Source organism: Sinocyclocheilus rhinocerous, unplaced genomic scaffold (genome assembly GCF_001515625.1).
Source record: "Sinocyclocheilus rhinocerous isolate Xijiao unplaced genomic scaffold, SAMN03320098_v1.1 scaffold902, whole genome shotgun sequence".
Lineage (NCBI taxonomy): Eukaryota > Metazoa > Chordata > Actinopteri > Cypriniformes > Cyprinidae > Sinocyclocheilus > Sinocyclocheilus rhinocerous.
In genome coordinates, this window is record NW_015638038.1 from 161,498 (window position 1) to 175,162 (window position 13,665).

Below are 13,665 nucleotides of genomic sequence, written 5' to 3' on the forward strand. Positions count from 1 at the left end.
AACAATTCAAACGCCGACAACCATCACGTCCATCGTGGTCCCAAAGTTGTGGGTTCACTGTAGCAGTCGAATTTCGGTACTGATGTGGTAGAGTCCATCTTTCGAGTTTATAACTCACGATCAGATTTAACTTGCTTATGATCTAGTAACTGTCCTCGTCGCCATTGTTATGTCTTTGCTTAACCTAGCTACAGACTCTGAATTAAATCAGACACGAGACAAGACATTCTTGAACTCCACTCTACACTTTACTCCTCGCTCTCTATACGTAATGACGTCACACGCATTAGACTTGATACATGACAGCTAGAATTTCTGCGTAAATGTTTTTTTTTAACCAATTGCATTTTTAGTAGTATTTTTTTATTGTGGTATTGTAATTTCAGGAGAGAAAAAAAAAATGCGGACATAACGGAAATGCGGGACACTGATTACGTCTTGCAGGATGCAGGTCAAAGCTCCCAATTTGGGGACTGTCCAGAAAAAGGCAGGACAGGTGCTCACCCTAAGCGGGAGAACGCTTTAGAAAACTCCTAAACTTAGCATTTCTGCTGGCCATACTGTCTAAAACACAGAGTGTGACAATTCACACAAATACAAAGTCATGCGGATTCCTGAAGACAAATAAGCTAGGGATTTTGTGATGTAGGTTCCCTTTTATGGTCTTGCTGATGGCTTGTGCTACATCACCTGACCTCACGTTCAGCCAATCAAGATTGCAGTGTTTGCATACATGCTTCAGGCACCAGTGGCCTGTAGCACGAAGCGAGATGAACAAACTCAGAGTAAGTCGCAGAGTAAGTTTTGAGTTGACAAAACCTGACAAACCCAACCAGCTGGATCAGCTGTTGCACAACGCTCGGTATAAAGGTTCTCTGTCAACTCAGGTTTGATCCAGAGTTTGTGAGGCGCATGCACCTGAAAGTGTGACACATGCGGCAAACAGCCAATCACACATAACATGGAAAGCTTTAGTTTGATTCACATCTCTGTTGAAGATGAAGAGATTGTTATGAAAAAATACCATGAATTGAAACACATTTACAAGGCAGGAATAAACACTGCTGCAGTGAAAGTTTGAGAAGGCAGCTACTGACTATATCAATGCAAGTGAATCAGCTGAATTTAAATAATTTATATTACAAGGACCTCAAAAGAAATCAAGCTTCATCAGTTTCAAAAGCTTTATATACTGAACCTTCTAATTATATGTATATAGTTATAGCCTATTAATTTAATGATAAGGTTAATATTAATTGTTAACGCATATGTCACAGTTTGAACCTTGTTTTGTGTTTTTCTGTTCTCCTGCCTTATTTCAGTCCCGTGACCTAGTTTTCCTTAGTTCCCTTGATTAGTTCATTCTGTTCACCTGTGTCCTGTTCATTATGTCATTAGTCCCTCATTTGCATTTGTATTAAGTCTCCCCGTTCTGTTCCTTCAGTGGCCGGTTATTAGTTGTGTTTGATGTTACCCTGTGTGTGAGAACTTCATCTTGTGGATTATCTATTAAAAGGATTTATTTCTATTATCTTCATCGTGCCTTCATCATCCTTGCAGCAGTCGGTGTGACAGAATAACCGGCCAAAGAAGTTAAGCGGTGTGTTTTCCTTCATTTTGTTTTCTCATTTTTTAAAGTCTTTTATTTTTTGTTTATGGATCGCCCCGAATTCCTACTCACCCTCGAGGACCACACCAGACTTTTCTTAGAAATTTCCAACCTCACCAGCTACCCGGACGACGCGCTCTGCACATTCTACATCGCGAGCCTCAACACCACGTGCAGAGCGCAGTTGTCCGGAGACGGTCCTCGAGGGGATTTCGCCACCTTCGTGGAGTGGGCGCTGGTGAGCAATGACTCGCCATTCACCATCGGTCTCGCCGGCCCCACTCCGGCCCCAGAGCCCAGTCAACCGTCACCCCACTGCATGGAGCATCTGCCAGAGCCCGCCGCAACCAACGAGCCATCGCAAGAAAGAGCGACAGAGCTGAGGATCGCCCCGGAGCTAGAGCCTCACGGATCGTCTCACCAGGTGCGAGAGCTGGCAACAACGCACGCGACGGTGGATGTAAAAGTGGATAGTAAGGGCACGGAAGAAAGCCCCGCCCACTGTACCACCGCTGAGGGTGAACTGAGGCAGGACTCGGGGGATTTAATAGACTTTTATTCAGAAATACCCAGTCTTCTTCCATCATCTGAAATCTCTGTCTGTCCTGAACAGTCTGTCTGCCCCATCCTGACCATGGAAGTCGTGCCCGAACTGTCTGTCTGTCCTGAACTATCTGTCTGTCCCGTCTCGACCATGGAGGTCATTCCCCTATCTCTGGCGCTCGCAGTGCTGGGAGTGGTCATCTGGTGTGTGTGGGCAGCACACACCATCCCTGAACCCCCGGACTGCTCAAAACTGCCGCTCACCCTCCCTCTCCTATCATCTCTTCATCAGTCCTCACCACTGCCTCCGCTGTCCCCTGTCTGCCCCTCAGCTCACCCTCAGCCCACCATCTGTGATGTGGGTTTGCTGCGGGTCTGCCAGTCTCCATCGGCGTCATGGCTGGAGGATCCCTTATCTCCGCCTCCAGCCTCTGAGTGCCAGATTTCGCCTCAGCCAGTCGACCCTGCGGCTTCACCATGGTTCCTAGCTCTCTTCTCTCTGCTGTGGCCCGTCAGTCCACCAGCTCCGCCGGGCTCCCTCGTCTCTCCGGCTCCGCCTTGGTCAGTCGTCGACCTGCCATCGCCTCAGGACTCCACTCCTCCGGCTGCAACTCGTCGATCCGTCCCACCGGCTCCGTTGGGCTCCTCCCTCCCTCCAGCTCCACCTTGGTCCTCTGTCACTCCGGCACCCTGGCTCCTTCTGTCTCCGTCCTGGCTCCTTCTTCCGTCTGGTCCGCCATGGTTCCTCCTGATCCCTCCATGGCTCCTCCCTCTGTCGTCGTCGCCGCCCTGGTCATCTGCCTGCCTTCCTGCCTGCCCTTCGCTGTCTTCTGTTGCCATCCCAACTCCTCTCCTTTGTCCACCTCCTAAGTCCTCCTCCGTTCCACCCTTTGTTGTTCCGTTACGGCACAAGGTCACGTCTGGCCGGAGGGGGGAGTACTGTCACAGTTTGAACCTTGTTTTGTGTTTTTCTGTGCCCCTGCCTTGTTACAGTCCCTTGACCTAGTTTCCCTTAGTTCCCTTGATTAGTTCATTCTGTTCACCTGTGTCCTGTTCATTATGTCATTAGTCCCTCATTTGCATTTGTATTAAGTCTCACCATTCTGTTCCTTCAGTGGCCGGTTATTAGTTGTGTTTGATGTTACCCTGTGTGAGAACTTCTTCATCTTGTGGATTATCTAGGAAAAGGATTTATTTCTATTATCTTCACCGTGCCTTCATCATCGTTGCAGCAATTGGTGTGACAGCATATAATTAATTATATGAATATATTATATGAATTATACATAATTATAATCTATAAAATACAAATATAATAAACAACTAGCAGCAAAAGATTTGTCTCTAAAATTGTGTCACTATAAACTGAGATAAAGGGGGGTGTCTTTATTGCATCAGATATATGTTACTTTGCTCAGAGCTGATTGGTACAGCTTTGTTTTGCGATCTCTAACTCAGAATAAAACCTGCTCGGGAGCAGGGTAGCCGTGTAGCGTAAGTTACCATGGTGAGGAAACCCGCTCAAAATCAAGCCACCTTCTTGAGCCCGAAAACTCAGTTTGCTCAAACTAAATGCGAACTTAACTGGGTAAAAACTGAAACTGGCTTTGTGCTACAGGCCACTGAGGCCCGTTTCAGAAAGGAGGTTAAGTGAAAACTTGAGTATGTTAACCCTGAAATGAGGGAAACTCAGGGTTTTCTGTTTCATAATGGGAGGTATGTCAAACCCGAGAAACCCCAGTTACCATGGTAACTTACTATTCGAACCTAACCTGGTCGGGAGCAGATTTTCTTTGTTAAACCCAGAGTTTCTTTCAGTCTCCTACCACTTTTTAAAGTGTAAGCAATGTTTAAATACCTCATTCATTCATTCGCGCTGCAAAAAATGCTTTTTCTTAGTGAGTATTTTGGAATCTAAATTAAGTGCATTTGACATAAAACACGAAAAATTATCTTAATGCAGATGGAAGCAAGTTTATTTTTCTTACCCCATTGACAGATAATTAGCAAAATAAGAAAAATACACTTAAAAGACTAAAGACCTTATGTAATTTTTCTTACGTAGAAAATGCATCTTGATTTAAGAATATTTTGACTGGAAACTAAAAGACAAAAATACTAAGTAAGAAAAGCATTTTTTGCATTCATTTATGGCACATATTTTCATCATGTAGACTATCTGAAAGTGACAAAAACGGCATGTCCTATTATACAGAATCCTGTAGATGAGGAGGCTGCATTAATTTGTAGGGAGTTACATTTACATCGGGAAAGGATTATTTATTTATTTATTTAATTTTTTTGCCATTGTCACGAATCCTGTCCATGAACTTCCGTCTGCTTGCCACCAGAGGTCGCCCTCCCATTATAGTGACTCTCACACCACACAGACTGTTACACATCACCCTGGACTACATTTCCCTCCCTCCATTGCACTAATCACAAGCTCACCTGAAACCAATCACACACAGCTGCTACCAATAACATACACTATATAAATCAGTCTCACACCACCATTCAACGCCGAGTATTGTATAGCGTTTATCACTCATAGCGATAGCTACTCTACGGAGCCATTTCTAGTTCTCACCTGAAACCAATCACACACAGCTGCTACCAATAACACACACTATATAAATCAGTCTCACACCACCATTCAACGCCGAGTATTGTTCTGCGTTTATCACTCTCCTAGTGATAGCTGCTCTACGGAGCCATTCCGAGTTTCTGAGTGAAAGTCTAGTTTATTCCTGTTTATTGTCTTAGCCATTCGTGTCTGTAGCCAGATCTCTGCCTGCCCTGAAGTATATCGCCTGTCTTGGATTACCCCTCTCATCTCGCCCTGTTCGGATACCCCTCGCCTGGACCATCGCCTGTGTTTCGGATTACTCTTCAGTCTTGCCCTCTATATACCTGTCTGCCATTGTCCGACTCTTGCCTGTGTTGACCATGTCTTTAAATAAAGCCTTGCAGATGGATTCGCACGTCTCTCGTCTCGTTCGCCCCGTAACAGCCATATCCACATGCATATTTATTTGAGCGGTACCATTTATAAATTGTTGTATTCTATATAACATCAGGGATGCAGAGCACATTAGTAAGGTTGCTGTATGCAAAGCGATGAGGAAAGTGTGCCTCGTTCTCAAGCTCTTTTAAAAAAAAAAAAAATATTTGTGTAGTTTCTTCGGCACAAACCCATCGAAAATGAAGCTGATTAATGTATGGAATGGAAGGATGCCAGATGGAAGGGTAGTTCAAGATATATGCCTTAACCACCACCACAGCTGTTCAATTTATTTGGTCATCTTTATTTCCTACAAATACAATAGCAACAGTTATTATTTTCCTGTTGGAGTTTAATATTCTTCCAATACTTGGTATTGTGGCCATCCAATTGATTGGGATCTCAGACCTTGTATATTCATACTCAAATGTCTGATCTAGTCATGTCAGAAGTGTGACAAATAAAAAACATTTTTCAAAATGACAACAAGCTGGAATATGAAATAAGATAATTGCCTGACTTTAAGTTAGTCAAAATATTTGTAGCATGAACATGAAGATTTTATTTTAATGTTATTTAAGCATGAAGATTAATCAATAACATTTCATATTCATAACTGTTTGTGGATGGATCTTACACAATAATGAAGCAACTGCTGAGATACGTCTTTTTTAATTGATGTGACATCAATTCACATTTCACAACATGCAAAACACAACAATGGTAACACTTAGATACAAGAGAAGTCCCACTGTGAAATTACTGTGAAAGTAATGCAATTATTAACCTGGAATATACTGTAAGTTCACACTAACCTCTTTAACAGTGTGTTGTACACTATGACTTGCTTTATTTTCACTAAAAGATTGCATATTGCTTTGCATTATCTATGTAAATATACTGAAATGATTTGCTGAAGCAGCATCTAGTAGGAAAATTCTTAATGGAAGAGAAATATCTTTGGATCCTCTGTGTGTGATGCATTTTGTGACCTCCACTAGCAACCACTAGGGGTCGCTGTATCTAGTCTGTTTGATGAACTTCCATACTGTCAGATGAATAGGGACATAGTGGCTTAGTGCAGACAAAAAAAAACAAACACAAAACAAATTGTAACCTAAAACCGAAACATCTAAATTAACTGGTTTTATTTAAGTAAAAAAAATTACCTTCATCTTATATTTACCTTTCACTAAACCAACCTTTATACATATTTTTTTACCAACACAACTATTGTTTATGGGTTATACCAGGTAGAGATAGCTCTTTAAGGTAACAATGACAAGTTACTGCTTTTTATAATGTGGCCTCACAGAGATATAGGCCCTACATCAAGTTCCGGCTGCAGCAGGGAGGCCCTTCTCTGTGGCATTTGCATGTTCTCCGCATGTTGCTGTGGGTCTCCTCCAGGTACTCTTTCTCTTACATGTAGGTCAGATGAAATGGAGACACTAAATTACATGTGAATGTGTTTGTGTTAGGCCCGAGACTGGCTATATGTCCAGTTTGTTTCCCTGCCTTTGGCGAGAGGTCCTTGCAACAAATTAGGATGCAGGTTTTGTTTTCCGCAAAGTTTTGGTTAACTATTAACCCCTGCTAGTGAATGCCATAACTACATGTCAAATTACATAGCAATTACATAGCAAACAGCTATTTTATGGCTTCAAAACACTTGTAATACAAAGTACGAGGAACATACAAAATATATAATGATGTTACTACAGTGTAGTTAGATATTTACATATAGCAAAAGTAATTAACTGCAGCACTGAAAGTAATGGGAAGTACTGTTCATAAACAAGGCAATTAGCATGAGACCAGTGTCCATATATAGCAGACCAAATCAACCCTTTATACAACACTCTGACAAACCTACAAACAGAGATGGTGGTAAGATTTAACCATTTCATTTCTTGCTTGTCATTCTGAAGAACCAGTGTATGCTACCTTTAGAGTATTAAATATTTCCATTAGCTAACATGACTAAACAGCTGAATATATCAATGGTCACTTTAAAACTTAACTCGAGTTTTAATTTCAAATTAATTTACAAATAATTTTATTATAACTGCTTAATGAGAGCATTATAATAAGCATTATAATAAGACTTTGCATATCATTCCAGATGGAGAATGAGTCCATTGTCTTAGTATTTACACTCTCTGGACTAAATGAAACGATGGGAAACAGATTTGTGTTTTTTTCTTTGACTGCAATGTATTATCAATTAATTTTGTTGTGTAATGTAACCATAATTTATACTATACTCTCAGACAAGAAGCTTCATCAGCCAATGTATGTTTTTATATGTAATTTGTGTATTAATGGACTCTATGGCACAGCTGGATTTTACCCTAAATTCATGTATGATTTATTATCCCAGCATCATGTGATTTCCTATGTTGGATGTTTGATTCAGATATTTGTCATTTATTCATCTGTTTTATGTGACCTTTCAACATTAACAGTGATGGCATATGACAGGTATGTGGCAATATGTAGACCACTGGAGTATCATTCAGTAATGACCAATCAGAGAATTCTTGAATGCATCCTTTTCTGCTGGCTTTCTCCATTTTTTTGCATGTGTCTTGGAGTTGTATTAACATCGAGACTAACCTTATGTGGCTCTAGTATTCAAAAGCTATATTGTGAAAACTGGTCAGTTGTTAAACTTTCCTGTATTTCTACAACAGTGAATAATGTGATTGGATATGTAATCATTATTATATATTTTGGACATGCAGTATTGATATTTTGCTCATACATTCACTTGATTGGAAAATGCAGAAAGTCAACAGAGGGCAGAAACAAATTCATACAAACATGTGTACCACATCTGCTTGCATTGTTCAATGTGACTGTTGCATTGCTGTTTGACGTGCTGTACACCCGTTATGGTTTTAAGAGCTTGCCACAAGATTTGCGTAATTTCATGGCACTGGAATTCCTACTCGTTCCTCCCATGTTAAATCCCCTTATTTATGGACTGAATCTGACAAGACTACGAAAGGAAGTAATGAGACTGTTTTTTAAAAAAAGGAATGTCTGAGTGAATATTTCTTATTCAAATCTTAGATCTTAATCACTATAACGCTATATTTTAGTGTGCAATTCTAAAAACAACTTGTATTATAGAAATTGTTATATTTCATTAAAATCATTTGCAAGGTTTTATCATGAAAGTTTTTTTTTTCTTTGTGAAAACATTAAATACATTGTACACTTGATTCTCTCAAATTGTGAATTTCTTGTGGTTTTTCATGTCGTTTTCAACAAATGTATAGTCTGTTTTAGTTTCATTAAAATATATAACATGACTGTATGTGATGAATGAGGCACACACTTTCTGTTAAGACAGGGGTGTCAAACTCAATTCCTGGAGGGCAGGAGCCCTGCAGAGTTTAGATTCAACCCTAATTAAACACACCTTATCCAACTAATCAAGTGTTTCAAGCTTATTTGAAAACTACATGGTATGTGTGTTGAAACAAAACTCTGCAGGGCTCCAGCCCTCCAGGAATTGAGTTTGACACCCCTGTGTTAAGAGGTGAAAGTAAAAAAAAATCCAGTGTGTGGGCACTAGCCATATCTTAATATGGTTATATCATGTTAACTTACAAAAAAGCATATTGATAATCTATGGTCCTAAATGGAACTCTTAAATTGAGTAATTCAATTTCATTCAAAATAACAACAAAACTTTGAGATCAAAGTGTTTTTCCCATAACCTTGGCATTGATGAGATTGGTTGATTTATGTGGTGTAGTGGTAAAAGCTTAGGCAAGGGTGGATTTAAAACAAGAAATGAGGTTGTCTTCAATTTTATGTATTTACCATTGGTCTCTACATTCTATTCCTGGAGACTGTGAACAGTTAAAGTGATATGATAAGTGCACCCCTAGATTAAAATGAATTGCCTATAATGGAGTTCATAATATGTCATAACTAAACTAATCTTCAAAAGGCACATACGCTTTTCCTTCTGTTTTGGGTCTAATTCTGTAAGAGTTTTACGGTGTCTGAAGCCTAATTTGGAAAGACACAAATAAATTACTTTAAAACAAAACAAATAATTTGTTCCACCAAATACTAGCCTAATAGAAAAATATTTGATAAATAAATCTTGTCCTGGAGAGGCCCATGCCCTGCAGAGTTTAGCTCCAACCTTGATCAAACACACCTGAGCAAGCTAATCAAGGTCCTCTGGATCATTAGAAAAGCACAGGTAGGTGAGTTTGATCAGGGTTTGAGCTAAACTCTGCAGCGCAGCGGACCTCCACGACCGTATTTGAGGAACCCTCCTCTATTTCAGTCAACATATTTGAAATTACAGAGCAGTTATAAGTCTGTGTAACCAAAACTTGAATGAAAATGAGCCCAATGTGCTGTGAAGTTCAAATCTGATGCCTTTAAGTAAGGCCACATCCACACGAAGCCAGAGCTTTCCCTATCCAATCTTTTTTTTTCCTCGTTCTAAAAAAATTGTGAAATTCTGTCACAGAGATTCACTAAAAGCGGAGAAGAAGACTTGGAGCATGAGCATAAACTTTGCGCACTGTATACAGACATTTTTGCTTTAGTAATTTTTGATTTTGCTTTAAGGCGGGTGTACACGGTGCGATTCTGAAGGTCGGAACATCGTGAGCTCTGGCACATGTCATGATTGAGTTTATCCGAAAATCGTACGGAGGCAGTCACACACGACACGAATTTACTACGATTTTACAAACTCTGCAAATAAAAAATAGAACTGTATAATTAAACTAAAATTATTATAGACTATATGGTTTTTGTCATCTTCTGATTGGTCAACTTCAGATGGATCGCCAAATCGTCTCGTTCAACCGCACATACGCCACGAATTTAAACCGACAGCATCCGATTTTTTTTGACATGTTTGAAAATTATCGGGAGGACGGGAGGTGCTCGTAACGTCTCGGATCGGCCCGTAATTCTTCTCACACGGTACGAGCCGCGACCATGCGAGCATCTGCGATTTTCTCCCGAGAGAAAAAAATCGCCTGCGAGCTCGTACGACAGCAAAAATCGCACTGTGTACGCCCGCCTTTAGTAAAGCTAATAGGCTCAGTAGCTTCTACAGCACGAACACAAGCATGTAGTCCACCATTGTTGTTGTTGTTGTTGCTGTTACGTGACGTAGCGGTGTCTGACTCGGGTCGAGACGTGGTGTGATGACATCATCGTTTCACAAAATATTCACAAAAGATTGGCTGTACACACAAAAACACAAGGGTGTCGTTTTCAGATTTATCCACTGTGGTTACCCGGCTTCAAAAAATAGTGGTTTTACGGAGAGTTGTTTGAAAGTCTCTTTTTTATCTTCCATTATTTGATTTGGATTTAAAAAGGGGATTTGATACATAATATTTTTGTAAAGCTGAATTTAGACTTTTAAAACCACGTATTGTTTTTTTTTATTATTTATTCAAGAAATTGGATGAAAATATACTATCACCTTCAGGAGAACATTAACAAAGAAAAGAAGATAGAAGTAAGAAAAAGAGGAGAAATAAAACACAATAAGACAATAAGGGGGTATGTACCTTACAATAAAGGGAAAATTATATCAATAACAATAAAAATAAAAGAGCAATGAAGGAAAGCTATATCTAAACTTAATCAGAGTCAATAGAAATACATTTTTCATATAATTCCAAAAACCTGACACATTTTTTATTGCTAGTCAAACAAAAAGATGTGAGCAGTGAGTCAACCTCAATCAGAAAATGTGAAAGAGTAGGAATTGAGCCCATAATTTTTTGCTTATGGATGAAAAATTTGCCAAACAAAATAAAAAAAAAGTTGAATATGTATTCTTTAGATTTGTTGGAAGAGTCAGAGTAATAACAAATAGTATCTTTCAAGCTAAAAGATTGTGCAAAGATAGGAGGTTTGTTTAAATGTGAATTCAAGTCAACCCAAAACTTCTGAACAAATTCACAAGAATAGAATAAATGTATTAAGGTTTCATCTTCGTTGCCACAAAATGTGCAGGTACTAGGAATATCAACATATTTTGAAACAGTTGAGTTAACAGGATATATTTTATGCAGTATTTTAAAATGGTCTTCTTTGGTCTTATTAGGAAGAAAATATTTATGAGGCAACAACCACGCTCTTCTCCAATCTATATGATTAATTAAGGCAGCCCAGTGGGATCTACCTCGAGGAACAATGCAGTCTCTCTTCTGAAATATCTGGCGAACATGTTTATTATTACATTTCTTGTCATAAATGCCAATGCCGCCCAGCAACAAAGCCGACTCCTTTATATCTTTGTGGGTGTATAATATATGGCCCTTGACCAAATGCATTAAACCTGTGGGAATAGCTCTAACATTATTATATTCTTTGAAAGGAAAAGGAAAGTTATGGACAGTCATGAAGCATTCATACGACAAGACATTACCAAAATTATCAAATAAAGAACAAAATATAAATTAAACCTCTATTAAACCAATTAGTGAAAAAAGAGATTTGTTCCTAACAGTTATATCCATATTATTCCACAAGAGAGTTTTATGTGGTGAGAAGTTGTGAACGTAACACAACTTCCATGCAAGAAGAGCCGGTTGATGAAAATTAGCTAATTTAACCAGGAGTTTATTATGCATATAATTACATTTTAAGACAAAGGGGAGGCCTCCGATTTTATTGAAGATATAATTAGGAATAAAGAACCATACAGAATTTGGATTTATTAAACACCTTCTTAGCCAGTTTATTTTAAACGTGTAAACGGTGTTATGAAAGTTTATAGCTTCAAGTCCCCCATCACTTCTACAATTAGATATGACTGCTTTTTTAAGTTTATGAGACCTGTTTTTCCATATAAAGTCGAGGAAAAGTTTATTAACACCTTTAATAGTACAATTATTGACATATAAAGAAAGTGAAGGATAGACGAAGCGAGAAAGAACTTCTGCTTTAGAGAGGAGAACCCTACCATAAAGAGAGAGGTCTCTTTGTAGCCAAAGATTACAAATATTTTGAGTCTTCTTTATTCTACTAGAAAAATTAAGTTGTTGTCTGGCTATTAAATTTGTTGATACATAAATACCCTCAATTAATGCGTCATCACATTTATGCAGTGACATTATCTCACATTTGGACAAATTTAGCTTTAACCCAGAAGCACACGAGAATTGTTTAATTATCTGAATGGCTTTAGAAAGTTGATTTTTATCTTTTAAAAAAAGAGTGGTGTCATCAGCTAGCTGAGAGATTTTAATTTCCCTATCAAAGATGGAATTACCTTTCAGATTCTGATTGTGCATAATACTTAATGATAATAATTCAGTAACCAAAATAAATAAAAAGGGGGAAATCGGGCAACCCTGTCTGACACCACGTCTTATAGAAAATCTTTGTGAGGTGAACATATTAACTATGACAGAGCTGGTAATTCCTTTATAAAACATTTCAATTATATTAACAAACGGAGACCCGAAACCAAACAATTTGAGAGATTGCAGAAGAAATTCATGCTCAATGGTGTCAAAGGCCTTATAAAAGTCTAAGAAAAGTATAATAGCTTCAGATTTCACAAAGTCAGCATAATCCAATAAATCTAAAATACGTTTTATGCTATTACTAATGTGCCTAACAAAACCTGGCTGTGTTTCTGCAATAATATGATTAAGCTTAGATTTTAATCTGTTTGCATATACCAAGGCCAAGATCTTATAGTCAGCTGTAAGAAGTGTAATTGGTCTCCAATTATCAATTAAGAGAGAATCTTTCTCAGGCTCTGGGATAAGAGAAATAATACCCTGTTTCATTGATGAAGTCATTTCTCTCTGAGCAATTAATTCACTATACATGTAAAGCAAAGGGGATTGTATTAAATCCCAGAAATGAATGTAAAATTCAGCAGAAAATCCATCAACAACAGGGGATTTCCTTCTTTTCATGGAAAATAGAGCAGATTTAATTTCCTCATATTGTCAAAGTGGCCTCACAAATATCTTTAAAATCATTACCAATGACAGGAATATGATTCCTAATTGTTTCCAAAAAATTCTCACAATTATCCATATTAAATTCAGAAGTGTAAAGGTCATTAAAAAGGTAGTAACAAAAGTAGAACTTAATTTGGGATATGTGCACCTGACACAATTAATATTGAGAGCCGTCAATTAATTTTTCCTGCAGTTCCTCTTCTCTAATGCCAAAAAATATATATTTTTGCCATTTTGCTCTAGATCTAATAAAAACCCCTCTAGCCAAGTCCAAATAAGCTTGATTAATTTGAAGATTTAACTCCCTTAAATGCAATTCTTCTTCCTGAGTTAGTTTTTTTTTTTTTTTTGCAATACAATATTTATTTTATTTAAGAGTTCATGTTTTTTTTTATTTTTAGAGGCTTTTAAATCTTTACTACTTCTAATAACAATCTGCCTAGCCTTATATTTAAAAAATTCCCATTTCACTTTAACACTGTCCTCAGTTTTTTTTTTTTTTTTTTTTTTGTTTTTACTTAAAA

The 13,665-nt window shown here is 38.2% G+C and overlaps 1 protein-coding gene across 1 annotated transcript in view; it reads left to right on the forward strand.

The window, feature by feature from the left end:
• The first annotated feature begins 7,281 nt into the window (after positions 1–7,281).
• The window catches only part of LOC107749574 (olfactory receptor 6N1-like), an 8,226-nt gene continuing 1,842 nt past the window's right edge, over positions 7,282–13,665 (forward strand). Inside the window, exon 1 of the mRNA XM_016564748.1 lies at positions 7,282–8,202. Coding sequence (XP_016420234.1) covers positions 7,282–8,202 — 921 coding nt within the window. The remainder of the gene's footprint in view (positions 8,203–13,665) is intronic.